General features: G+C 39.8%; 1 protein-coding gene across 1 annotated transcript in view; it reads right to left on the reverse strand.

Moving 5' to 3' along the window:
- The window catches only part of FAM117B (family with sequence similarity 117 member B), an 89,256-nt gene that overhangs the window by 4,975 nt on the left and 57,228 nt on the right, over positions 1-27,053 (reverse strand). Inside the window, exons 4-7 of the mRNA XM_066345491.1 lie at positions 26,786-26,899; positions 12,098-12,241; positions 9,926-10,151; positions 7,214-7,334 (exon numbers count right to left, since the gene is read on the reverse strand). Of these exons, the coding sequence (XP_066201588.1) occupies positions 7,214-7,334; positions 9,926-10,151; positions 12,098-12,241; positions 26,786-26,899 (605 nt within the window). The remainder of the gene's footprint in view (positions 1-7,213; positions 7,335-9,925; positions 10,152-12,097; positions 12,242-26,785; positions 26,900-27,053) is intronic.

The following is a 27,053-nucleotide window of genomic DNA, read 5'->3' on the forward strand; positions in this document are numbered from 1 at the left end:
GTTAAGGCACATATGAGAAGCAATCAATGAACAACTAAAATGATGCAATTACGAGTTGATGCTTCTCATTTTCCTCCTCCCCCCCCCCCGCCCCTTTCACTTCCTCTCTCTCTCTCTAAAAAATATAATAAATAAAGTAAAATAAAACCAATGGGAGTTCTTTGCTCTGAAAGTTTTATTCAAGCCAAATCCTTCCCTAACTCCAGGTACTCCTGAAAATTAACCCAAATAGTTGGAAAAGAATACCAGTGTTAATGGTATTCTATGAAAATAAAAATGTAAAAAATTAAATTGTTAAAGTAACATGGAACTGCCACAAAATTAAAAAGATTGAGGTGGGAGAACCTAAATAAATCAAGACTCAGGTGGAAAGAAGTAATATGATCATATGGTAAATGTATGGTTCTCATCTCCTAATAAACAACAACAAAAATCCGAGTGTGTTAAGTCAGCACTAGATCCTGGGGACCTAAAGATAAAACAATCTACAAGAAGATAAACTAAATATACAGATGAGGGGAATACCTCCCTCCTTTGTTAATCCTTAAGTCTCCTTTGTAATCTTAAGTGTTTTATGCATTTAAAAACATTATTCAGAGAAATTACAGAATGCCCCAAAACATCCATAAACTTTACCAGGCTACCAAAGGTGTCCATAACACAGAAAAGGGTAAGAACTCCTTCCTGCAAGAGGGTCTGATAGATGTGATAAAATAGCTTATGAAAGGAACACTGGAGAGTGGATTACCTGTGGCACAAAGGAAAAGGCAGTTTGGAAAGAAGCAGCCCTCCAAAGGAAGTCACATCTAAGCTGGGTTTTAAAGAATGAATGAACAGACGGAGTGCAAAAAGAAAAAAAAAGTTTCAAGCAGCATCGGCCCCAGACAGGGTTGCTGGGTGGATCCCAGTCCGGGTGCATGCAGGAGTATGTCTTACTATTTCCCCTCCTCTCACTTAAAAAAAAGAAAGAAAAAAATTACATGAGAGAGTGCTCAAGCAGACAGGCCCAAATCCAGCTGCCAACTTGCTGGCCCTCTCGCAGCCTGAACCTCACCTCCACCTGAGGGCTCTGACAACAGAGGCCTGAGGCAGTAGACCTTGCTGTACCAGCCACTGTGACTTCAGCCCAGTCACTTCACTTCTCAGTTCTTTCAGCTCTGAGATGGGTTGAACACCCCCTACCTCCCAGCTGTGTTGTGGGGATTTCACGAGATATATCCCAGTGCCTGGCATACAGTAAGTGTTCAAATGATGCCAATCCCTCTCCCTGTGAGGGATGTATGGAAATACTAGACCCAGGCCGTGCCCTGGAAGAGTCTAGATATGCACTGTCCACACCATGTGGCTGTTGAACATGGGCAATGTTGCTAGTCAGAATTGAGATGTGCCATCAATGTGACAACTTGGTATATAAAAGGAATGTAAAATATCTCACGAATAATGTTTTATATTGAATATGTGTTGAAATGACAATATATTTGGTACACTGGGTTATAAGAAATATATTAAAATTTAAAAAATACATAATTTAAATTGTTTTATTTGTACACTATTCTTTCTTGAATACAACAGAAACTTAACCTGTTGAGTACTTTGAGGCCCTCAAATATATTTGGACATACTGCTGATAAGAGGACACACTCTTCTATTTTTACTGAGAGTAAGGTTTTCAATTGCTTAAAGAAGACAGGAAATTAAATACGCCTGAGTTTTGTTTTCAAGACTGACTTATTAGAGATAACTTTATTTGGGGGGATGAAAAGCTAATCAATTTTAAATTCTCTTCCAATGAGGCCTAGAATTTTTAACCAATTAATTTGTTTGAGACTATCTTAAAAATGACTTAAGACACGTAGCTGGCTAATGGATCCTGAGGATGAAATCTCACATTTTTGAAATACAAATGAACTTCCTCACTGATATTTTTAAATAAGAGAATCTAAAAAGTTTAATTTCCTTGATGCTTTCATGAAAAGACTTAAGAAACATTTTTTTTTGTATTTTTCCGAAGTTAGAAGCAGGGAGGCAGACAGACTTCCGCATGTGCCCGACCGGGATCCACCTGGCAAATCCACCAGGGGGCGATGCTCTGCCCATCCGGGCCTTTGCTCCACTGCAACCAGAGCCATTCTAGTGCCTGAGGCGAAGCCATGGAGCCGTCCTCAGAGCCCGGGCCAACTTTTCTCCAGTAGAGCCCTGGCTATGGGAGGGGAAGAGACAGAGAGGAAGGAGAGGGAGAAGGGTGGAGAGACAGATGGGCGCTTCTGTGTGCCCAGGCTGGAAATGGAACCTGGGACTTCCACACGCCAGGCTGACACTCTACCGCTGAGCCAGCCAGCCAGGGCCAAGAAAATTTTTACACAAAATAATATAAACAGTAATAACTTGTCCAACTAGTATCTAGAACAAGAAACGGAACATTTTCCCAGCTCTCCTCAAGTCTTTTCTTAAGTCTCTTTTTCTAAAACCTGCTCTACAAACAAAAAAAAGGGGCTATATTAATTGTTGCTAAGTAACAAACATAATGGCTTAAAAAATAATTTTTGAATTTCTAAAGAAACCCCAAAATTAACAGTAAAAGGGCCTGACCAGGCAGTGGCACAGTGGATAGAGCATTGGATTGGGATGTGGAGGACCTGGGTTTGAGACCCCTGAGGTTACCAGATTGAGCACAGGCTCATCTGGTTTGAGCAAACCTCACCAGCTTGGACCCAAGGTCGCTGGCTTGAGCAAGGAGTTACTTGGTCTGCTGTAGCCCGCAGTCAAGGCACATATGAGAAAGCAATCAATGAACTAAGGAGTCGCAACAAAAAGCTAATGATTGATACTTCTTATCTCTCTCCATTCCTGTCTCTGTCCCTATCTATCCCTCTCTCTGTAAAAACAAAACAAAAAAACAGTAAAAGGCACCCCAAAAAACCCCTCCCCTTGTTTCCTCTTCTAGTCCCTAACCCAGTACCCAAGAGGAGTCATTCCTAACCTCTAACATTTAACTTCTAGAAACCTATTACCCATCCCTGGGGTGTAAGACTTACACAAATAGAAGCTCCAAGTACTAATATTATATCAAAGCTTTCTCAAACTTAAGAACCATAAATACAAAAAAAAAGTCTCAAATAAAATTAAAATTCTATTTTTCCTTAAAAAGTTATTCCAAAAGTATTATCTCTAAACATATATATACTATTTGCTAGCCGACTTTCTGAGAAAGGGATGACTGGGATGGACAATCACAGGTATTTTCATATTTATGCCAAGAAATTCTTTGGTATTATTTTTAAAAGGCTTATATACTTTTTTCTTTTTAATTCAGACATAAATTTTCAGCAAAGAAAATGGTGGGCTGAGGTTATTTACAATGGGAAGGAGTGGGAGGGAGAGAGGAAGAAAGGATGGGCCATGCCATATTTTTTAAATACCTCTATACTGCAAAGAGGCCATAATATACAGAAATCTAAAATAACTAAGGTTGAGTTTATTACCTTAGGCTACTAGGGATTAGGAAACAGCACGTCTGACTTCACTGCAAAGGACTAAGTGCGGGTGGCATGACTGTGTTATGTTTAGCTCAAACAGAACACAGAGACAGAAAGAAGTGCAAAATCAGGTCTTGCCCTTTCTGGACCATAGCCAGCTACCTGTTTTCTTTCAGGTAAACAAACATACATTTCTAGTAACTAGAGATCAACCTTCACCCCTCTCCACACTCTAGTTCAAGTCAGAGTTACTTCCCTTAAACCAAAAGTAAGACTTAGAAAAGTCTTTTTTTTTTTTTTTTGTATTTTTCTGAAACTGGAAACGGGGAGGCAGACAGACTCCTGCATGCGCCCAACCGGGATCCACCCAGCATACCCACCAGGGGGCAATGCTCTGCCCATCTGGGGCATCGCTCTGTTGCAACCAGATCCACTCTAGCGCCTGAGGCAGAAGCCATGGAGCCATCCCCAGCGCCCGGGCCATCTTTGCTCCAGTGGAGCCTTGGCTGCAGGAGGAGAAGAGAGAGACAGAGAGGAAGGAGAAGGGGAGGGGTGGAGAAGCAGATGGGCGCTTCTCCTGTGTGCCCTGGCTGGGAATCAAACACAGGACTTCTGCACGCCAGGCCAACGCTCTATCACTGAGCCAACCAGCCAGGGCCTAGAAAAATCTTTAAAGAATGATTAAGCCTGACCAGGCAGTGGCGCAGCAGATAGAGCATCGGACAGGGGCACGGAGGACCCAGGTTTGAAACCCTGAGGTCACCAGCTTGAGCCCAAGGCTGTAGGCTTGAGCAAGGGGTCACTCGATCTGCTGTAGCCCCACCCCCATTAGGGCACATATGAGAAAGCAATCAATAAACTAAGGTGCCGCAACGAAGAACTGATGCTTCTTATCTCTTTCCCTTCCTGTCTGTCTGTCCCTCGCACAATAACAACAAAAAAGATTAAATTGGTACAAAGTTTTTACCATATTTCCCCATGTATAAGACGCTTCCCATTTAGAAGACACATCTTAATTTGGGGCTCCAAAATTAAAAAAAAACTATGTATTACATAAGTTATTAAACTCAAGTTTTATTCATCATAAAATTCATACAACTCCTCATCACTGTCAGAACTCCCATCCATTAGTTTGTCCTCATGTGTGTCTGATGATGAATCACTGTCTTCATATATTGCCTCATTCTCAGTTCCATCTATGGCATTTGAAACGCCACACTTCTTAAATACAAGTAAAAAAAAAAAATCTACAACCACTGTATAAGATGCACCCAGTTTTTAGACCCCAAATTTTTATTTTTATTTTATTTTTTTTTAATTTTTTTTTACAGAGACATAGAGTCAGAGAGAGGGATAGATAGGGACAGACAGGAACAGAGAGAGATGAGAAGCATCAATCATCAGTTTTTCATTGTGACACCTTAGTTGTTCATTGATTGCTTTCTCATATGTGCCTTGACCGTGGGGCCATAGCAGACCGAGTAACTCCTTGCTCGAGCCAGAGACCTTGCGTCCAAGCAGGTGAGCTTTGCTCAAACCAGATGAGCCCACACTCAAGCTGGCGACCTCGGGGTCTCGAACTGGGGTCCTCTTTGTCCCAGTCTGACGCTCTATCCACTGCGCCACCGCCTGGTCAGGCTAGACCCCAAATTTTTAGGAAAAGGGTGCATCTTATACATGGGGAAATATGGTAATTAGGACCTATAATTAAACTTTGCTTTAATGCCAGTTAATCCAGTGGGTTTTGCTCTAATTTTGACATAGCTATTGCAAAAAGAGACTAATTTTTCAATTGAGTTTTTTTGTTTTATTGATAAAAGGTTAAAATTACCTCTAAGAAATCCATTATTGGGTTACTGCTATGTTTTTATAATGTAATTAAAAACTTTAAAAGTGAACAGGTTTGTGTGTGCTGCATATCATTTATATCAGTACAATTTATAATAAACTATGTACATTTAAAAAAGAATAGCTTTACCTTTACAGATGGATTGCCATAAAACATATTTAGGCTTTACTTTGTTTCTTTTCTGTCTATATTCATCCATTCACATACACCAGCCCTGTATTTTCTTCCCTTCCTTTAGATACAAATATTGTACTAATATATAAATAGCCCAGAATTGAGTCTTGGAATTGTCGAAGGCAGACCCCACGTGACACCAACTTATACAACAATATTCACTCAAAGTCATTTATAAAAGAGATTCAAATTGCTTTTGAGTCAATCAATCATTTCTCTGCACTTAGGGAAATCTTAACTACCAATGAGTAAATCAAAGGGCTCAATTCCCAAAAAGTCCATTTGGACCATTGATTTTTACTTAATAGAATGATTATTTTTTTAGAACTCTTATGAAAAAGTATAAGCCAGTATTTTCAAATTGAGCATAAAATCACATTTGTTAAAGATGCACAATCCAGATCCCATCTCTACACATTTACTCTTTAGGTCTGGAATGGGGCCTGGAAATCTGCAGTTTCCACTAATACCCCAGAGGATTACAGGGATCCAAGAAACAGATTTAAGGAAATACTGCTTACTCTCTCAGCACCAGTCAAGCTTTTAGACCGAGATGGTAAAAAACAAAATAAGCAACTTTCATAAGCAGTTTTCAGTTACTGTCACAAAAGCAGATAGTGAACAACAGCTGGGATTTTCCACTAGAGAAGGTGAAGGGATTCAAATACAATGTTGTTTGTGTGATAAATATTAAGAATTTGGGTTAAAAGAAGCACTGATAGAAGGGGCATGTAAAGGAACAAAAGGGTACCATATTTCAAAATGTTCATAATGGAGGAAAAGGTAAATTATGTGAATCAGACAAGATTGGATAATATTCACTTTGTACTTTAGGTTTCATAGTGAGAAAAAGCCAGGCAGTGGCTCTTAGACCAGCAGCTAGAGCGAGACTGGAGGTGAGGCTAAGTACTATCACTATATTCCCAAATAATGTTCACCTCCTAATTTTCTGTTTCATGCAGATTTACAACCTGGTAGCCATTGCTTATAAAGCAAAAAGTCACAGCTGCCGTAAACCCAAGGCTGCAATACTTTCTGACCAACTTATGAGTTTAAAATCATAGTACTTGACTAGAGTACTAGCCAACAAAAGTATATGAGCATAGGAAATCACACACCAAAAGTAATAGGCACTGTTTAAAATTCTACTTCTTACTACATTCATCACAGTAACATGATTCTGCAAAGTGACAGATTCTGTTTCCTATATTGGCAGACAAATAATTTTTAAAACTGTTTGAAAAACTGAAGAACAAAAGTAGATAAAAACCAAAAGGAATTCCATTCCTGAAGAAGGAAACACCACTGGGTCTATGGTCTATCTTAAGTAAATATAATGCTAAATTCAAAGTGTGATGTATACAGGTTAAAAAATAACAGCCACACATGAAATGCTGGAAAGAACTGAGAAAACGTGAATAACAGCTGGATATTATTTGATATTAAGCATTAATGGTATTTTAGTTATGTTATACTGTGGTTTACTTTTAGGAAACAAATATTAAATTGTATTTAAGGTTAAGTGTCATGATGTCTGCTACTTATTTTTAAACTGTTCAGCAAAACCACTACCACACACAAAGTAAATTCAGCAAAATGTTATTACAGAATGTAGGTGGTGGTTATATGGGTGATCATTGTATTATTCTTCAACTTCTTTGAAAATTCTCCTAATAAAAGCTTCTGGGTTTTTTTTTGGGGGGGGGATACTTACGAGCATTCCTCAAAGACTTTGACCCTTTCACAGCCCTCTGGAGGTTCCCTTTTGAACATGTAACTGTTGTTAGGTTTTGGTGAGGTTGCATATTTGGGTAAAGGAGAGTTGTTCCCGTTCTCTGCAATAAATGACACGCTGAATTACTAAGAAATACTACTACATAAATGCAGCCACACTGTATTTATTTATTTATTATTATATATTTTTTTGCATTTTTCTGAAGTTGGAAACGGGGAGGCAGTCAGACAGACTCCCGCATGCGCCCGACCAGGATCCACCCAGCATGCCCACCAGGGGGCAATGCTCTGCCCATCTGGGGAGTTGCTCTGTTGCAACCAGAGCCATTCTAGCACCTGAGGCAGAGGCCATAGAGCCATCCTCAGTGCCCGGGCCAACTTTGCTCCAATGGAGCCTTGGCTGCGGGAGGGGAAGAGAGAGACAGAGAGGAAGGAGAGGGGAAGGGGTGGAGAAGCAGATGGGCACTTCTCCTGTGTGCCCTGGCCGGGAATCAAACCCGTGACTCCTGCACACCAGGTCGATGCTCTACCACTGAGCAAACCGGCCAGGGCAGTCATACTGTATTTAATTGTTCTTGCCTTTCCCCTACACCATGAACTACTTGAGGAAAGAAACAGTGTTTTACTCATCAACATAACCCCAATATATAATACACAACTCCTGGTAAAGAGGAGATAATGTTGTTAAATAAATACACAAACAAAAGATTTTTATTTCTTTCTCATTTATAATACCACAGCCTGGGCCTGTCTCACTGATTTATTTTTATTCCATACACAGAAAGCAGACTCAAATGTCACTTTCATTCTTCCCAGTACAAGTAACTGAAATGGTTATTCATTGGTTGTTGGTTCTTCTGGTTATAATCTCTACTCCGGGTAGTCAGAGCAATAAGTGCATTGTATGCCAAAGAGTTCCTGCTGCCTATGAACTTCTCCATACCTAAGAGCTCCTTCTCTGCTGATTTTCCAAAACTGCCTTCAAAGTCTGGCTCAAAGTTTTTGAAATCTTTCCAAATTAACTGCATCAAAGGGAACACTTATTACTCTGGTATTCCTGTTCAGTTCAGATGTCCTCAGTTTATACTATTTAACTTAAAAATTATTGATTTGTTGCCTGACCGGTGGTGGCGCAGTGGATAGAGTGTCAAACTGGGATGCTGAGGTCCCTGGTTAGAAACCCCAAAGTTGCCTGCTTCAGGGCGGGGTTGCCGGCTTGAGCACGGGATCATCGACACGATCCTAAGGTAGCTGGTTTGAGCAAGGCATCACTGGTTCGGCTTGAGCCCCCCCAGTCAAGGCACCTATGAGAAGCAATCAATGAACAACTAAAGTGAAGCCATTATGAGTTGATGCTTCTCATCTCTCTCCTTCCTGCCTCTCTTTTTCTCAAAATAAATAAATAAAAATAAAAATACTGATACGCTACATTAAGTGTTCTAAAATTTCAGTGTGTGTTAGCTGAGCCACAAATTCCTTACTAATAGTGCTGTGGCTCTGCTGTCTTAGATTTAATAGCCACAGTTTTTTAAATTTGGGGGGGTACATTTGGTAGTAGTACTAGAAGCTGACTACTCCTCTTAATCCTCACAGTAAATATAGGAAGTGGGTAATTATGCAGATTCCTGACAAGAAACACACGGCCCGATCGAAAGACTTATCTGAGTGGGTGTCAAATTTGTGTGCATACTGGAATCACCAAACCATCTCCTAATTGCCTATGTTCTACAACCTACCCCCTTACCCCAGGTTGTGATTTAAATGGTCTGGGGTGTCAGCCTGGAATAGCCTCGTTTTATGTAACCTAGAAACTGGCAAAATGGCTGCAAACAACATTTTACAATGGCCTTGAGTTTGAAATGACTTCTTCAGAAAATCTTCTGTTCTCTGCACGTGCTATAGTCTCAACAATTTAGGGATTATTAGTAATGGCCAGTTGTAACAACGGAACATTTTAGGGTGTTCAATACACCATGAATATGAGGTCTAAAAATGACTACTGAACTGAAGCGCAGAATTTACAAATAAGTATCTTACTATTGTTCTCCAGCACATGAAGCAAGTAGGATAGGCTAAAAAAATATTGCCCTGACATAGACAGAATGAAAGTCCTATTTATTTTAAAAGGTAATAATATTAGTAATTAATATTCAAACTGCTTAGGTCTCCAAATTATTTTTCAAGTTACATAAGTAGTTTAATGCTGTTAAGTAGCCCACCAGCCTTTTTATTCCAGGCTTCCCCTGAATACTCATTTTGCATTGATATAAATCAGCTTGATTCTTTTAGAAATGCCACAAAAAACACAAATTAAAGGCTTCATATTTGATTAAAAAGTAGTAAATAATAAAAACATGACCACTAAGGTGAAAGAGAATAAAGTGCTTTTCAGGACAAAAGTTCATCTCATTTATACCAAAAAGAATGTTTCTCACTAATAAGGAACTTGTATTAAAAAGTGGAAAAAAAAGGAACAAAAAGAAGCCCACAAACCCACCCCCCCCACCATCACCGTAGCACCACAGTAAAACCTGTTTTGTACTCCAATATTTTTATATCTGTGTTTTGAGAAACATCTCAAAATAATTATCGTAGTAGCCTTAAGTGTGTTCTGCTAGAAAATAAATGAAACAAAAGATAAAATAGGTAGTATTCCCTTATGATCTGGTAACAAATTCCTCCGGCATTGTACCTTTATCCCTGGGATCAACGAGCAGGTCATCAGCTGAACAAGGGCTCTCTTCGCTGCCTTCATTGGAGATGGTGAGGAATGACGTGGGGGACACGGACTGAGAACGGCTGCTGTTGTTGCTTCCCCTATCTGCCCCGCCGGGGGTCTGCGTGTCGATGCTGCGTGTGCTGCTACTTCTCTGTACAAGGGGGGGAGGTGCACGGTGGCCATCTGGAATATCTTGTGGCTGTTATAAAATTTTTAAACACATGCATATTTATCACTCATTTTGAAATTTACCAAGAAATGCACCCAATGTTGACATCTCCTTGTTGTTCCAGGGGACTCAGAGATCAGAAATCTCCTACTATTAGGGCCTAATGAGAAAGAAGCCTTGGTGTTGGCTCCACTGGTGACATCCCTGTCTAATCTGACTACCCACCCTCCACTAGATACTAAAAACACAGGCAAAGATTCTGAATTTCCAAGGTCTGACACCTGACAGGTAGTCAATGCTTGCTGAATGAGAAAATGCACTAAATTACTTATCATGTGCTAAATATTACTTTAAAAATTATAAAGAAGGGCCATGGTAAAATAAGAAATCTAGGTGTTCATTCTCTCTCAACAAGGAGGAAAGAACCTAAGTAAATATAGAAAATGAAATCTAGGTGTTAACACTAGATTTCATATGAAAAAAAAGTGATCCATTGTGGGAACTAGTAGTACTTGATGTCAGGTCCTGTTAGCTTCTCCCCCGGCAATTTGCCCTGAAATTTTTTTTTCATAAAAACTTTCCTGCCTGACCTGTGGTGGCGCAGTGGATAAAGCGTCGACCTGGAAATGCTGAGGTCGCTGGATAGAAACCCTGGGCTTGCCTGGTCAAGGCACATATGGGAGTTGATGCTTCTAGCTTCTCCCCCCTTCTCTCTCTCTGTCTCTCTCTCTCTTTCCTCTCTAAAATGAATAAATAAAATAAAAATTAAAAAAAAAAAACAAAAACAAAAAAACTTTCCTATGTGAGCCTGACCAGGCAGTGGCGCAGTGGAGAGAGTATCAAACTGGGATGCGGAGGACCCAGGTTCGAGACCCCAAGGTTGCCAGCTTGAGCATGGGCTCATCCGGTTTGAGCAAACCTCACCAGCTTGGACTCAAGGTCGCTGGCTCGAGCAAGGGGTTACTCGGTCTGCTGAAGGCCCACGGTCAAGGCACATATGAGAAAGGAATCAATGAACAACTAAGGTGTCACAACGAAAAACTGATGATTGATGCTTCTCATCTCTCTCTGTTCCTGTCTGTCTGTCCCTATCTCTGATTCTCTGTCTCTAAAAAAAAACAAACACAAAACTTTCCTATGTGAAGAAAAGGTTAATCATAACAGTACTAATTATAAGGGGGAGAATTAAGGAGAACAATCTGAGAAAAGCTTGGGGCTCACTTATCAGGGAAACCAGTTCTCTGTTCTTTTCTGGCTCATTTACCTTTATCACATCAGGGAAAGTTTCCCCTACTATGCAGTATGAAGAAAAAGAGGGTGTGGAAAGTTGTGCTTTCTCTAATGTAAACCAACCTTTAGCCTTAACGGAGAGGATATTAAGCATCAATAAAATACTATTTCAAATACTATTTTTCTTTCACTGAAGAAAAAAAGCTTTAATATACTCTGTGACATGGTTTTAAATATAGACAGGAAATTTTCTGTGTCTTACATATGGATCATTCTTACATGTGTTATAGTTAGAACAGTGCACCTCTTATGTGTATGCTAGGTAAACAGAATTATACTTCATGATGTTACAGTTAACTAAATAGGAAGTGATAAACAGTAAGAAGCAGGTAGATATATGCTTAGAAAGTATTTGATGTCATATCCCTTTCTCCCCAACAAATTAGTAAGCTAAACTTTTATTAAAGGGAGTTAAAACAATTAGAAGTATACCACCTATTTGATGATTTTTAAATACAGATAAACAAAAAACAGTTTCTATTAAAGAATCCAAATTTAAGCCACATCAGTTGTCTCTATGAGACGCAGAGAAATGAAGTTTTCATTTACGTGCTAAGGTCAAAGTTTTTCAAAAGAGAAAAATTTTCATTCTCTCTCAATAAGAAGGAAAGAACCTAAGTAAACATAGAAAATGAAACTGTGCCTTTTTTAATAAGTAGAAGAGTTAACGTGTAAGGATTACTTACTATAAGTTGTTCTTCCTTTTCCCCAGTCTCTTTAATTATTATTTCAATCTCCTGATTCAATCCTTCCACACTGTTCCGGAACCGGGAGCCTGTTGATTTGGTGATGGGAATTACTGGAATAAGGGTACTCTTGGGAACAGGAGCCTTGAGAAGAAGGGGTAAAGAGGGGAGAAGAGAAGTTTAATATCACCTTTTAATTCTCTAGGTTGAAACATACTTTTAGTTGACATGAATAACCCTAAAAAAAAATCAGAATAGAGTTTATGGGCCTCGCAAAAAGTGTGAGCAACCAAACCTGCTCCTCAGTATTCATGAAATGTAATTTAAAGCCAAAACCCAGACAAGGCAGACGTTCGGAAGTTTATTCACTCTATAAGAAACTTTAAAGGGACTAGGGACAAAGAAAAAGTACTAAAAGAATGCCCATCTCAGAAATTCTTTTATGATTCTAACAGAATTCAAATTTCAGACGTAACTTTAAAGTTTAGTGCCACAATTACCTATATTCACAAGGAAGACTAAAATGAGAATAAGGTCCCCGTAAAATTTAATTATTTATACTATTGTAATGATTTTAATGTTTTGTTCAGAAAAGAAAATTATATAATTCATTTCTTCCTCCAAAACTCTATCTCTAATTTTTAAAAATATGTATTTTTTTCAATGACATTTACAACTTTTGAAAAGAAGTAACCGATTATATAATTACATTATATTACCTGGTTTCCTGACAAAATACTCAAAATAAAATATGAAACAAGAATTGCAAAGGTATCCACCAAAGTTAACAGTAGCAGTGTACCAGAAGATCATGCTGTACATCTTCTGGTTGCCTGGTAAAGAAATGCAATTAACCTACCCTTCATCTGGAGGTTTCTTTGAAAAATTTCTCTTTCTGAGGAAGGTAGGCAAGGAGAAAAGGTAACAAGGCTGCTAATGAATTATCACTAGTTTCATTCAATGGATAACCATGTCATTTGACATAGAACTCTGTGTTAAACCTGTATTTTTCCTCTTTTATTCTTGCTCACCTTTATAATTAAAATTAAAAAAAAAATAATAAGCATAACACAATAACAAAACGTGGAAAAGGCAAGAAAAAGCCAAGCCAAGGGGAAGTTTCAGTCTGAAGTGCTGAGGCAATGCTTCTTCACGGCTTCTTGCTGGACCCCTCCGAGTCTCACTTTCCTCACACATAAATGGGAATACAATCACCTGCCTCAGGAAGTGGTTTTGAGAATGAAATGAGAGGACACATGGCCTCGAGCCTGGGCTTACAATGGAGATACGCTCAGTAAATAGCAGCTACAATTTTTCCTGTGTTTCCCATATCATGCATTTTATTCTTAATCTTTTCTTATCTTTTCAAAATTTTTTCAAGTCTCATTTATTTTTTCTACATATAATGTCTCCTAATTTCCCCTTTTTAATCCTTGTTCCCTAATCTTCTCCTCATACCTTCAAACTTCTCATATTATTTATTCCTTCACTTTCCATTTCTTCTCCCTGTCCCCTCTTCTAGCCTCTATTACTATCAAAGGAAAGACTGAAAAATCTTAAGTTCAGATAGGTATTTCATAGAGAAAGTTTTAAAATATGTTCCATACACACATCTTTGAGCCATTCAGTATAGATCTTGGAGCACTAATGATGTACCATTTCCAAAATTGTATTTTGAAGAAAACGTTTGTTACATCAATAAAACTATTCTCTTGATCTAGTTCATTTTCTCCAAACACTTGTCTTGGCCAGACCCCTCTGGCTTTCACTGGTATTATCAACTCTACATCCAACCTGGCTGGTGCCTAAAGCACATCAGCTTCATTGATCAAGAACTGGTTGGAAAAATAAAACTTTAACTCACAGACACTCTATATTTATCAAAATTTAAATCTGATATAACCTAGTGTCAGCTAAATTTTACAAGTACTATAGAATAGGCTGTAGGGTAATAATAATGGGATTTCTAAGAGGTAAATAAAATTATTTTACAAATATATAAATAGAAAAATTATGGACTAAGACTTCAAAACGTTTAGCTCTCTCATTTTTCTTTTAGTTCCTCTTTTTTTTTTTTTCCCCCCATTTTTCTGAAGCTGGAAACAGGGAGAGACAGTCAGACAGACTCCCGCATGCGCCCAACCAGGATCCACCCGACCAGGATCCACCCGGCACGCCCACCAGGGGCGATGCTCTGCCCACCAGGGGGCGATGCTCTGCCCATCCTGGGCGTCGCCATGTTGCGACCAGAGCCACTCTAGCGCCTGGGGCAGAGGCCACAGAGCCATCCCCAGCGCCCGGGCCATCTTTGCTCCAATGGAGCGCCTTGGCTGCGGGAGGGGAAGGGAGAGACAGAGAGGAAAGCGCGGCGGAGGGGTGGAGAAGCAAATGGGTGCTTCTCCTGTGTGCCCTGGCCGGGAATCGAACCCGGGTCCTCCGCACGCTAGGCCGACGCTCTACCACTGAGCCAACCGGCCAGGGCTTAGTTCCTTTTTTGCCCAAAATAAAAACATAAATACTTGTTCAGGAAAATAAAAACAACTAATTTCTCTCTCAGTATTTCCTGGTCTACCTATCGCAGGGGTCAGGAACCTATGGTTCGCAAGCCAGATGTGGCTCTTTGGATGGCTGTATCTGGCTCGCAGACAAATCTTTAATAAAAATAATAGTAACGTTAAAAATATAAAAAATTCTCATGTATTACAATCCGTTCATTTTCTACCGCTCATGTTTATGGTTGCGGGTGGCTGGAGCCAATCACAGCTGTCCTCCGGGACAACACCAAATTTTTATTGGATAATGCGTAATGTACATGGGTCGTTGTATGGCTCTCTCAGCCATAAAGGTTCCCGACTCCTGACCTATCGGAACAAAGCCTTATCTATCCGAGATACTTCAGAAAAGCGAAGTTAAAGAATATTCTTCCTTTAGCTCTTAAAGTTCATCTGACCGAAAGCCAACATATACATATACAATACATATATCTATATTTCACACAGAAGAAAAAGACTAGTCTCACAGAGTAAGCTACACTTGGGTAAAGGAATTATAGATAATACACTTTTCCTTTATTCTTATACAGCAACCTGAGAGGAGAAACTATGTCTAGTTCATCTTATGTTTAGAACATACTTATTCAGGTAGGCTGGTATTATGGACTGAATGTCTGTGTCCCCTAAAAGCCGTATGTAGAAGCCCTAACCTGCAGTGTAGCTATATTAAGAAATAGGAGCTATAAGGAATAAAGAACTAAACCATGCTCTGATATGATTAGTGATTCTGTGAGACATGAGAGAGCTCACTTGTGCTCTTGCTCGCTCTCCCCTCTCCACGCACGTACACCAAGGAAAGATCTATTGAATCATAGCAAGCAGACAGCTACCCGCAACCCAAAGGGAAAGCTCTTCCCACACACTAACCCTGCTGGCATCTTGATCTTGGACTTCCAGTCTCAGTGATAAAATTAATTTCTTATGTATATGCCACTCAACTTCTGGTATTTCGTTATGGTACCCCAAGCCGACTAATACACCCACCCTTCTTTTTTTATTTTTACAGTTTCCAATAGTCTAAAAAAATTACTTAAATATAATCCTGAGATACAAGGGTTCAGAGAATTTAAATATGATCATAAAAACTTTATAATGAGAAACTATTTTTTTTTTTTTCATTTTTCTGAAGCTGGAAACAGGGAGAGACAGTCAGACAGACTCCCGCATGCGCCCGACCGGGATCCACCCGGCATGCCCACCAGGGGGCGACGCTCTGCCCACCAGGGGGCGATGCTCTGCCCATCCTGGGCGTCGCCATATTGCGACCAGAGCCACTCTAGCGCCTGGGGCAGAGGCCACAGAGCCATCCCCAGCGCCCGGGCCATCTTTGCTCCAATGGAGCCTCGGCTGCGGGAGGGGAAGAGAGAGACAGAAAGGAAAGCGCGGCAGAGGGGTGGAGAAGCAAATGGGCGCTTCTCCTGTGTGCCCTGGCCGGGAATCGAACCCGGGTCCTCCGCACGCTAGGCCGACGCTCTACCGCTGAGCCAAACGGCCAGGGCGAGAAACTATTTTTAACTGGCATTTTTTAAATTGAAAAAATGACAAGTATTCACTGAAAAACATGTAATTGAAGCATCCAGAGATAATAATTATTACTAATTTGATAAATAACCTTCTATCTTGGTCTTTTTACTCTGTGCATATACACTTTTAACCAAAAACAGAATGTAACATGTAATTTTTTCATTTCCCAAATCTGACATATTTCTATGCTTGAAATTCTTATTTACCAAATAATTTTTATAGCTGCATGGTATTGTATAAATGTATTAATAAATCAATGCTCTGCTATTGGACAAATAGTTTCCAAGTTTTCATCATTAAAAAGAAAAAAAAAAAAGGCTACTATGAACATCCTCGTAGATAAATATTTCACACAAATGTTAGTATTTCTTTAAAACAAATTCCAGGGCAGGAGAGACTAGTGGCTCAATATGCAGAAAACATTTTCAGGATTTTGATTCATATTGCTAAGTTGAACCACAAAACATTTTTATTCCTTACAGTATCTGCACTTAATGTTCACTGCAGCATTATTTATGACAGCCAAAACATGTTAACAACCTAAGCGTCTACTAACAAATGAATAGACAAAGGATAAATGATTATATATTGATATATATACCATGAAATATTATTCAGCCATAAAAAAATGAAATCCTGGCCCTGGCTGGTTGGCTCAGCGGTAGAGCGTCGGCCTAGTGTGTAGAGGACCCGGGTTCGATTCCCAGCCAGGGCACACAGAAGAAGCGCCCATTTGCTTCTCCACCCCTCCGCCACGCTTTCCTCTCTGTCTCTCTCTTCCCCTCCCGCAGCCAAGGCTCCATTGGAGCAAAGATGGCCCGGGCGCTGGGGATGGCTCTGTGGCCTCTGCCTCAGGCGCTGGAGTGGCTCTGGTCGCAACATGGCGATGCCCAGGATGGGCAGAGCATCGCCCCCTGGTGGGCAGAGCGTCGCCCCATGGCGCCCCATGGTGGGCGTGCCGGGTGGATCCCGGTCGGGCGCATGCGGGAGTCTGACTGTCTCTCCCTGTTTCCAGCTTCAGAAAAAAAAAAAAGAAAAAGAAAAAGAAAAAAAAAATGAAATCCTGCCAATTGTAACTACATGGATAAAAGTAGAGGATGTTAGGCTAAGTGAAATAAGTTAGACAAAGACAAATACTGTGTGATGGTACTCATATGTGGAATCTAAAAAAAATACCAAACTCACAGAAACAGCAGTAGATAGGTGGTTGCCAGGAGCACATGGGTAGAGGAATTGGGTGAATGTGGTCTAAGAATACAAACTTCTAATCATAAGATGAATCTGGTTTGGGGATCTAGTGTACAGCATGGTGACTATACTAACAATGTATTGCATACTTGGAAATTGCTGAGAGAATAAATCTTAAAAGTTCTCAACAGAAAATGAAATAAAAAGGTAACTGTGTGAAATGATGGATGTCTAATTTTTAATTGAATTTTTTTAAGAGAGAGAAAGAGAGACGAGAAGCATCAACTTGCAGTTGTTTCACTTTAGTTGTTCATTGCTTCTCATACGTGCACTAGGGGGCTCAAGCCAGCGACCATTGAGTCATGTCTCCAATCCCACACTCAAGCTGGCAACCTCGGGGTTTCGAACCCTTATCCTCAGTGTCCCAGGCCAACACTCTTATCCACTGCCACTGCCTGGTCAGGCTCAAAATTATCTTTTGAAAATTTTGCCCTGGCTGGATAGCTTTATTGGTTAGAGCACTGTCCCGAAGTGCAGAGGTTGGTGGTTCAATCCCCGGTCAAGGCACATACTGGAACAGATCTATGTTCCTCTCCCCTTCCCTCTCTTGCTAAAATCAATAAATAAACAATTTAAAAAAAAAGAAAGAAAATGTTTGTGTTGCCTGACAGGCGGTGGCAGAGTGAATAGAGTGTCGCCCTGGGATGCAGAGGACCCAGGTTTGAGGCTCTGATGTCACTGGCTTGAGCACAAGCTCATCCAGCTTGAGAGTAGGCTCACCAGCTCAACTGTAGCACCCCAGTCAAGGCACATGTGAGGGGTGATCAATGAACAATTAAGGTGCCTCATTGAAGAATTGATGCTTCTCATTTCTCTCCTTTCCTGTCTGTCCCTCTTTCTGTCTCTCTCACTTAAAAAAAAAATTGTGTTGTGAAAGACCCTGTTAAGAGAATGAAAAAAAAATTCAGATGGGGAGGAAATATTTGTAACTAAGATAACAAAGGATTTGTATTCAGAATATATAAAGAGCTCTCAAAACTCAATAATAAGAAAACAAAAATAGCCCAATTTAAAAATGAACAAAAACCCCACTTGAACATACACATCATCAAAGAGGATTTACATGTGACAAATAGCCCAATTTAAAATATTCACTATGGTAATGCAAATTTCTATCAAGTCCAATAACAATACATCTATTGGAGTGGCTAAAATAAAAATACAAGAGGAATCAAAGTTGGTGGTGGAGTAGATATCCTTCCAGGTCCAAACTGAAATGACAACTAAATTATATTATAGAACAATCAACCTGAATAACCAACTGAAGACTAGATAAACAGTAGTCTTAAAAACCAAGGGTTTAAAGAAGCCACACTGAGACTGGTATGAAAAGCAGAGACATGAAAAGGGCTGGTCCCACACCTACATGTGGCAGGTGAGAATCTGGAGGGACATCTCAAGTCTTTATGTGAACATATGTTTTCATTTCTCTTGGGTAAACACCTTGAAGAGGAAGTACAGGCTAAACTCTTACATTTAGCCTCTTGAAGAACTGTCAGATTAGACTGCTTTCCAAAATGACTGCACCATTTACATTCCTATGAGGAATACAGAGTCAGGCAAAAGTAGGTTTACAGTTGTTCATAGAAAAATAATACAACAATTAACAAATAATAATACAAGAATAAACTGTTTTTTGTACTCATAATGGTAAACCTGTATATAAGGATTTCAATTTCTCCACATATCACTAACACTTATCTGTCTTTTTAATTTTAGCCATCCCAGTGGGTATAAAGTAGTAACCCATCAGAATTTTAAATTGCAGGCCTTGGCGGGTGGATCCCGGTCGGGCACATGTGGGAGTCAGTCTGACTGTCTCTCCCCGTTTCCAGCTTCAGAAAAATACAATAAATAAATAAATAAATAAATTGCAGGCCTTGGCCAGTTGGCTCAGTGGTGGAGCGTCAGCCCAGCGTATGGATGTCCCAGGTTTGATTCTCAGTCAGGGCACACAGAAGTGACAATCGGCTTCTCCACCCCTCCCTCTCCCCTTTTCTTCCCCTCCCACAGCCATGGTTCGATTGAGTAGGCCTCTGGTGCTGAGGATTGCTCTCTCGCCTTTACCTCAGATGCTAAAAAAATGGCTCAGTTGTTCGGCAACTGAGCACTGGCCCTAGACGGGCAGAACATCACCCCCTAGTGGGTTGGCCAGGTAGATCCCAGTTGGGGCGCATGCAGGAGTCTGTCTACCTGCCTCCCCTCCTCTCATTAAAATAATAATAAAAAAAAGAACTTTAAATTGCATTTCTATTGACAAATAATGCTAAGCATCTTTTTAAATGTGCCTATTGGCTACTTGTGTATCTTCCTGGAGAATTCTCTAATTAGATACTTTATCCATTTTAAAATCAGGCTGTTTGTCTTTGAGAGAGAGAGAAGAAGGAAGAGAGAAATGAAAAGCATCAACTCAGAGCTGCTTCATTTTAGCTGTTCACTGAATACTTCTCATATGTGCATCTGATATGGGGGGGGGGGGGGGTTCAAGCCAAGCCAGCGATCCCTTTCTCAAGCCAGAGACCTTGGGATCATGCTGATGATCCTATACTCAAGACAGTAATCTGCGCTCAAGACAACGAGCCCACACTCAAGTTGGCGGCCTCAGGGTTTCAAACCAGGGACAGCTCAGTGTCCCAGTTCAACACTCTATCTACTGCACCACTGGTCAAGCATTTGTCTTATTTTTATTGAGTTGCAAGAATTCTTTATATACAACCTCTATATAGGATATATAATTTGTAAATACTTTTTATCTTATGGCTTGTCTTTTTACTTTTCTGATGTCCTTTAAAGCAAAAAAGTTTTGATTTTGATATAATCCAATTTATCTTTTTCTTTAGTTGCTTGTACTTCTAGCGTCATAACTAACAAACCATTGCCTAATCCAATGTCGTTTATGTCTCTGTTTTTGTCTATGAAGTTTTGGTTTTAACTGTCATATTTAGGTCTTTCACCCATTTTGAGTTATTTTTCTATATGATATGAGGTAGGCAGACATTTTAAAAAATGTTTAAAAGGTTAGAATTGGCATTATTCTTTACTCTTATTTTTTCATCATTCCCTACACATCAACCATCATGTACCAGAATTTAAAAGCTCAGGCTCTAAAGTCAGAATGTCTCATATGATCTTGAACAAGATACCTGACCTCTCTAGGCCTTAATTTACTTGTCTGTAAAATTATAACAGTAACAATCCCTACCCTCAAAGACGAGGACTGAATGCTAATATATCAAAATCTGAGTAGAGTGTTTGCAATATATGTAGTAAGCACTTTAACAGAGCTCAACTATTATTACTTTCTGAATATCACTTTCTATCTTATTTTAAGCCACACCATTTTGTACTTAAATTATAAATCCTACTCTTAAATTGTTTTCCTGCCCCTAACTTGTCCTCCTCCAAATTCATTCTCTATTCTGAACTCAAAATGACCATTCTATAATGCTTATCTGACCACATATCAATCCTGCATTTTATTTTTTATTTTTTATTTTTAAGCTTTATTGATTTTAGAGACAGAGAGAAAAGGAGAGAGGGAGGAGAGAGATGAGAAACATCTACTTGCAGTTGCTTCACTTTTTTAGTTGTTCATTGATTGCTTCTCATGTGTCTTATCCAGGGGGTCAAGCTGAGTCAGTGACCCCTTGGTTCAAGCCAGCGACTTTGGGATTATATTGATAATCTTATGTTCAAACCCACACTCAGGCTGGCAAGCCCGTGCTCAATCTGGAATCCTTAAGGTTTCAATGGGGGACCCTCAGCAACCCAGGTCAACAATTGATCCACTGTGCTACCACCAGTCAGGCTTAATCCTGCATTTAAAAAAATAGTTCACTGGCCCTGGCTGGTTGGCTCAGTGGTAGAGCGCCGGCCTGGCGTGCGGGAGTCCCGAGTTCGATTCCCGGCCAGGGCACACAGGAGAAGCGCCCATCTGCTTCTCCACCCCTCCCCCTCTCCTTCCTCTCTGTCTCTCTTCCCCTCCCGCAGCCGAGGCTCCATTGGAGCAAAGTTGGCCTGGGCACTGAGGATGGCTCTGTGGCCTCTACCTCAGGCGCTAGAGTGGCTCTGGTTGCAACAGAGCAGTGACCCAGATGGGCGGAGCATCGCCCCCTGGGCATGCCAGGTGGATCCTGGTCGGGCGCATGTGGGAGTCTGTCTGACTGCTTTCCTGTTTCCAATGTCAGGGGAAAAAAAAATAGTTCCCTGATACTTCTAGGACAAAGTCAAACTTCTTAACAACTGAGATCTGAAGACTTTCGGGTTGGCTGCTATTTACCTCTCTCAAGTAATCTCTTGCTATCCCTACATAAAGCCGTGATTTTATCCACTTCTAGAAGACTAGATAAACAAATCCATGTTATCCTTAAAGGATCAGCTTAGATACCACTTTCTCTGAGAAGCCTCCAATAGCCAGTCCAAGGTTAAACACCCTTTATGGAGCACTCTGCATTCTCCCCTAACGACACACTCATTACACTGTGTAACAATTACCTTTATTTATATCTATCTAAGACTTGCTGGGGGGTAAGCCCCAATATTGACATGTAGCTCTGCTTTCCCTAATGAGTACTATAGTACCAGCTATATGGTACATATCACTGGGGAATAATTATTTTTTTATTTTCTGTTGCATGAGGTGTTAGAACTGTTACTATATATTTCTGCATCGCTGATTCCAAATCTGAAATCTGTGTTTTGGTGCATGCTCTAGTTTTTATGTAATTTTAACTTTTTTTTGTTACAGTTAATGGCATGCAATGGTTTTTAAATTGGAGTTAAAGGGCAATGACTCTTGGATTGAACATAAACACAAGGCAATTAATGTTTTACAAACATCACTTTTACATAATTGTAGTTGTTTTTAAATGTAAAAAATTATTATCTGATAAAAACACTCTCTTATTTTGTTTTTAAGATTGAATCATGGCTTCTTTGAGTAGGCATAAATGTAAGAATAGTCCTGACACCTCCTGTTATATATGTGGCTGTCACACACCTCAACATCAAAGGCGCAATATTTCATCATCTGTGACACGTGCATATATTGCCTATTTTCAAGTTCCCCTTAGTGATCAAGACAAAAATTGAGCTCCTCATACTGTGTGTCATAGTTGTGAGGAAATGCTTTGTGACTGGACAAAAGAAAAATGCAAAGGAATGCCTTTTGGTATTCCCATGGTGTGCCAAAAAAACAACTGAGAAAAGAAAGCTTCTTCAATAAATGGTGCTGGGAAAACTGGAAAGCCACATACAAAAGAATGAAACTTGACTACAGTTTGTCCCCCTCCACAAAATTAATTCAAAATCCAAACATAAAATCTGAAACAATAAATTACATAGAAGAAAACATAGATACTAAACTCATGGACCTTGGACATAGAGAACAACTCATGAATTTGACTCCAAAGGCAAGGGAAGTAAAGGCAAAAATAAATGAATGGGATTATATCAAACTAAAAAGTTTCTGCAGAGCAAAAGAAACTGTTAACAAAACAAATAGTCAAATAAATGAGAGATGATATTTGCAAACAACAGCTCCAATAAGAAGTTGATAGCCAAAATGTACTGCTCACAAAAATTAGGGGATATTTTATTGCTTCATATTCATTTTGAAAGATTCCCTAATTTTTGTGAGTATAAATAAAGAATTCACAAAGCTCAGCAACAAACAATCCAATTAAAAAATGGGGAGAGGATCTGTACTAACACTTCTCCCAAGAGGACATTCAAATGGCCAACAAATATTTATATATGAAAAGCAGCTCATCTTTACTAGCTATTTGAGAAATGCAAATCAAAACTACAATGAGATACCATCTCACACCTGTTAGATTGGCTACTATAACAAAACAGGTAATAACAAGTGTTGGAAAAGCTGTAGAGAAAAAAGAACCCTTGTCTGCTACTGGTGGGAATGCAAATTAGTAAAACCATTGTGGAAGAATGCATGGCGTGGTTCCTCAAAAAATTAAGAATAGAACTACCATATGACCTGCAATCCTTCTACTGGGTATCTACCCCAAAAACATGAAAACACTGGTATGTAAAGATACATGCACCCCCATGTGCATAGCAGCATTATTCACAATGGCCAAGACATGGAAACAACCAAAGTGTCCCTCGGTAGAGAATTGGATAAAGATGTGGTACATATATACAATGGAATACTATTCAGCCATAAAACATGATGACATATTGTTATTTATGACAACATGGATGGACCCTGAGAACATTATACTGAGTGAAATAAGTATGGTAAGTCAGAAAAAGCTAAGAACTGTGTGATTTCACACATAAGTGGAATATAAAACTGAGACCAATGTACATAGATAAAAGTGAAGTGGTTACCAGGGGGAGGGAGTGGGGGGAAGGGTGTAAAGAGGGACAAATACAGGATGATGGAAAATGATTTGACTTTGGGTGATGGGTATACAACATAACAGTTCAAATGTTATAGAAATGTTTATCTGAAATCTATGTGCTGTTATTAATCAATGTCACTCTGTTAAATGTAATTTTCTAGATAAAAGAAAATTCAATATGCAAGGGAAAGCAAAGCAAGTTTTAGATAATTGTACTACTTTATTGATTTTTTAAAACATTTTATTTATTCATTTTAGAGAAGAGAGAGAGATATAGACAGAGAGAGAGACAGGGGGAGGAACAGGAAGCATCAACTCCTATATGTGCCTGACCAGGCAACCCCAGGGTTTCGAACTGGTGATCTCAGTGTTCCAGTTCGACGCTTTATCCACTGTGTCGTCATAGGTCAGGCTATTTTACTGATTTTAATGCAACTTAAGAAAATACATTTCAACCTGACCAGGTGGTGGCACAGTTGATAGAGCATTGGCCTGGGATGCAGAGGATCCAGGTTCAAAACCCCAAGGTCGCCAGCTTGAGTCCAAGGTCATTGGTTTGAGCAAGGAGTCACTCCCTCTGCTGGAGTCCCCCAGTCAAGGCATATATGAGAAAGCAATCAAAAAACAACTAAAGTGCCACAACAAAGAACTGATGCTTCTAGTCTCTCTCCCTTCTTATCTGTTTGTCCCTGTCTATCCTTTTCTCTCTCTAAAAAAATTTCAAAAACTTATAAATTCTTAAAACTCATCACTTAATACAGTAACAATCAATCTTTGTTGTTTTTTTACAGAGACAGAGAGAGAGTCAGAGAGAGGGATAGACAGACAGGAACGAAGAGATGAGAAGCATCAATCATTAGTTTTTCGTTGCGCATTGCAACACCTTAATTGTTCAGTGATTGCCTTCTCATACGCGCCTTGACCACAGGCCTTCAGCAGACTGAGTAACTCCTTGCTCGCGCCAGCGACCTTGGGCTCAAGCTGGTGAGCTTTTGCTCAAACCAGAGCTGGCGACCTCGGGGTCTCGAACCTGGGTCTTCCGCATCCCAGTCAGATGCTCTATCCACTGCGCCACCGCCTGGTCAGGTAATCAATCAATCAATCAATCTTAAGCCCTATTTTCCTTGAAATAAAAATATTGAGTTGAAAATAAATTTATTTTATCTCTTAGGAATACATATAAACTATTTCTGGATAAACTAGAGGGAGTGGAAGGTTGGCAAATTCACTTGTAAGTTGTTTGGAGTTTTTCTGTTTGTTTTTATGACAGAGACAGAGAGGAACAGATAGGGACAGAGAGATAGGAAGGGAGAGAGATGAGAAGCATCAATTCTTTGTTGCGGCTTAGTTGTTCATTGATTGCTTTCCCATATGTGCCTTGACCAGGGTGCTACAGCAGAGCGAGTGACCCCTTGCTCACGCCAGTGACCATGAGATCATGTCTGTGATCTCACGCTCAAGCCAGTGACCCCTCACTCAAGCTGGTGAGCCCACACTCAAGCCAGAACCTCAGGGTTTCAAATCTGGGTCTTGTGTCCCAGTCTGATACTCTATCCCCTGCGTCACCACCTGGTCAGGAGGGGATTTGGTTTTTAATTAGCATTCCAATTTATATATTATTAGTTTATTCACATTTTTCATCTATTTTGACAATTTTCATATTCTATTTCTTCATATATAAATCCAGTTGTTTAAGTTTTTTACTGTATTAGTGAATATTCATAAATTATAATTAAAAGATCTTACATAGAAAAAAGGCTATTGAGGCCCTGGCCAGTTGGCTCAACAGTAGAGCATCAGCCCAAGGTATAGAAGCCCCAGGTTTGATTCCTAGTCTGAGCACACAGGAGGGGTGACCATCTCTAATCCTACCTGTACTCCCCCCGCCCCCTGCAGCCATGACTCTTTTGAGCAAATCTGACCCTGGGCACTGAGGATGGCTCCATGGCCTCACCTCAGGCACTAAAAATAGCTCATCGCCAAGCAACAGAGCAGCGGCCCAGATGGGAGTTGCCAGGTAGATCCCGGTCAGAATGCAGGGGAGTCTGTCTCTGCCTCCCACCCTCTCATTTATTTAAAAAAAGCTATTGAAAATTACAACCAAACTGTAAATTTATGAAATCAAATTCGACCCATGTGCCAACTTTACAAAAAAATTAGTTTGAAAAAATGCATACCTCTAAACATACTTTCTCTTGAAAAAAATCTTTACAATCATCAGAAGCTATCACATCAACCTATAAAAGGGGTTGGCAAACTTTTTATTGCTTTCTTCTTGCGAAAGAACTCCATCCGATTTCAATCTGGTTAAAGAGAAATGCTAAGTGATCTATTAAGAGTAGTTCATGGGGTTCTATTAAGGAATCAAAGCAGCTGAAGAAGAGTTTTCCTCTAACAAAGGACTTTATGAGACAGCTATCATCATCCTTAATCTTCCTATCAGGAAACTGAGATTTAGAGAGAACAGGTTACTTATACAGGGTCTAGTTCCACAGCCAGTGCTTATCTCCTATATTCTGCCTCCAACATGCTAAACTGATAAAGACAAAATATAGGGTACATCAATATATGGAAAATAGCTATGTCTCCTAGAAGTCATATCACAATTACCAAAGTAAAATATCATTTTATCAACTTAATATTCTGGATTTTTTTCAGGGCTGTATTCAGTAATCAGTTTCAAATATGCTTTTGGACATTTTGTCCTAAATCAGTGGTTCTCAACCTGTGGGTCGCGACCCCGGCGGGGGTCTAACGACCAAAACACAGGGGTTGCCTAAAGCCATCGGAAAATACATATTTATTATACAATACATTTTTAAATAAAATATGTATTTCCGATGGCATTTGGCGACCCCTGTGTTTTGGTCGTTCGACCCCCACCAGGGTTGCGACCCACAGGTTGAGAACTGCTGTCCTAAATACTTACCTATGAAATAACAAATCACCCGCAAAACAACAAATCCCTTTTCTGGATTTTGTGGTATCTGTGCTCCTACCTGACATTGGTTAATGGCTGAATGGTTGCCATGGAATGGAGACTGTCTTTCTTTATCTCGATGATGCCGACTACTGTGTTTACTTCTCTGCAATTGCTGGCGTAATTTTGCTATCTGAAAAAGGAAAAAATAACAGTGCATCAGAGTGTTTTCCATACTACGTAAAACATCCTTGCTTAATAAGAACCATTAAAATTGAGCCTTAATAAATCTTCTGAATTTTTAAACCATATCACGAAATCTGATTTACTGTTCAAAATTTTCATAT

The sequence above is a fragment of the Saccopteryx leptura genome, chromosome 7 (genome assembly GCF_036850995.1).
Source record: "Saccopteryx leptura isolate mSacLep1 chromosome 7, mSacLep1_pri_phased_curated, whole genome shotgun sequence".
Classification (NCBI taxonomy): Eukaryota; Metazoa; Chordata; class Mammalia; order Chiroptera; family Emballonuridae; genus Saccopteryx; species Saccopteryx leptura.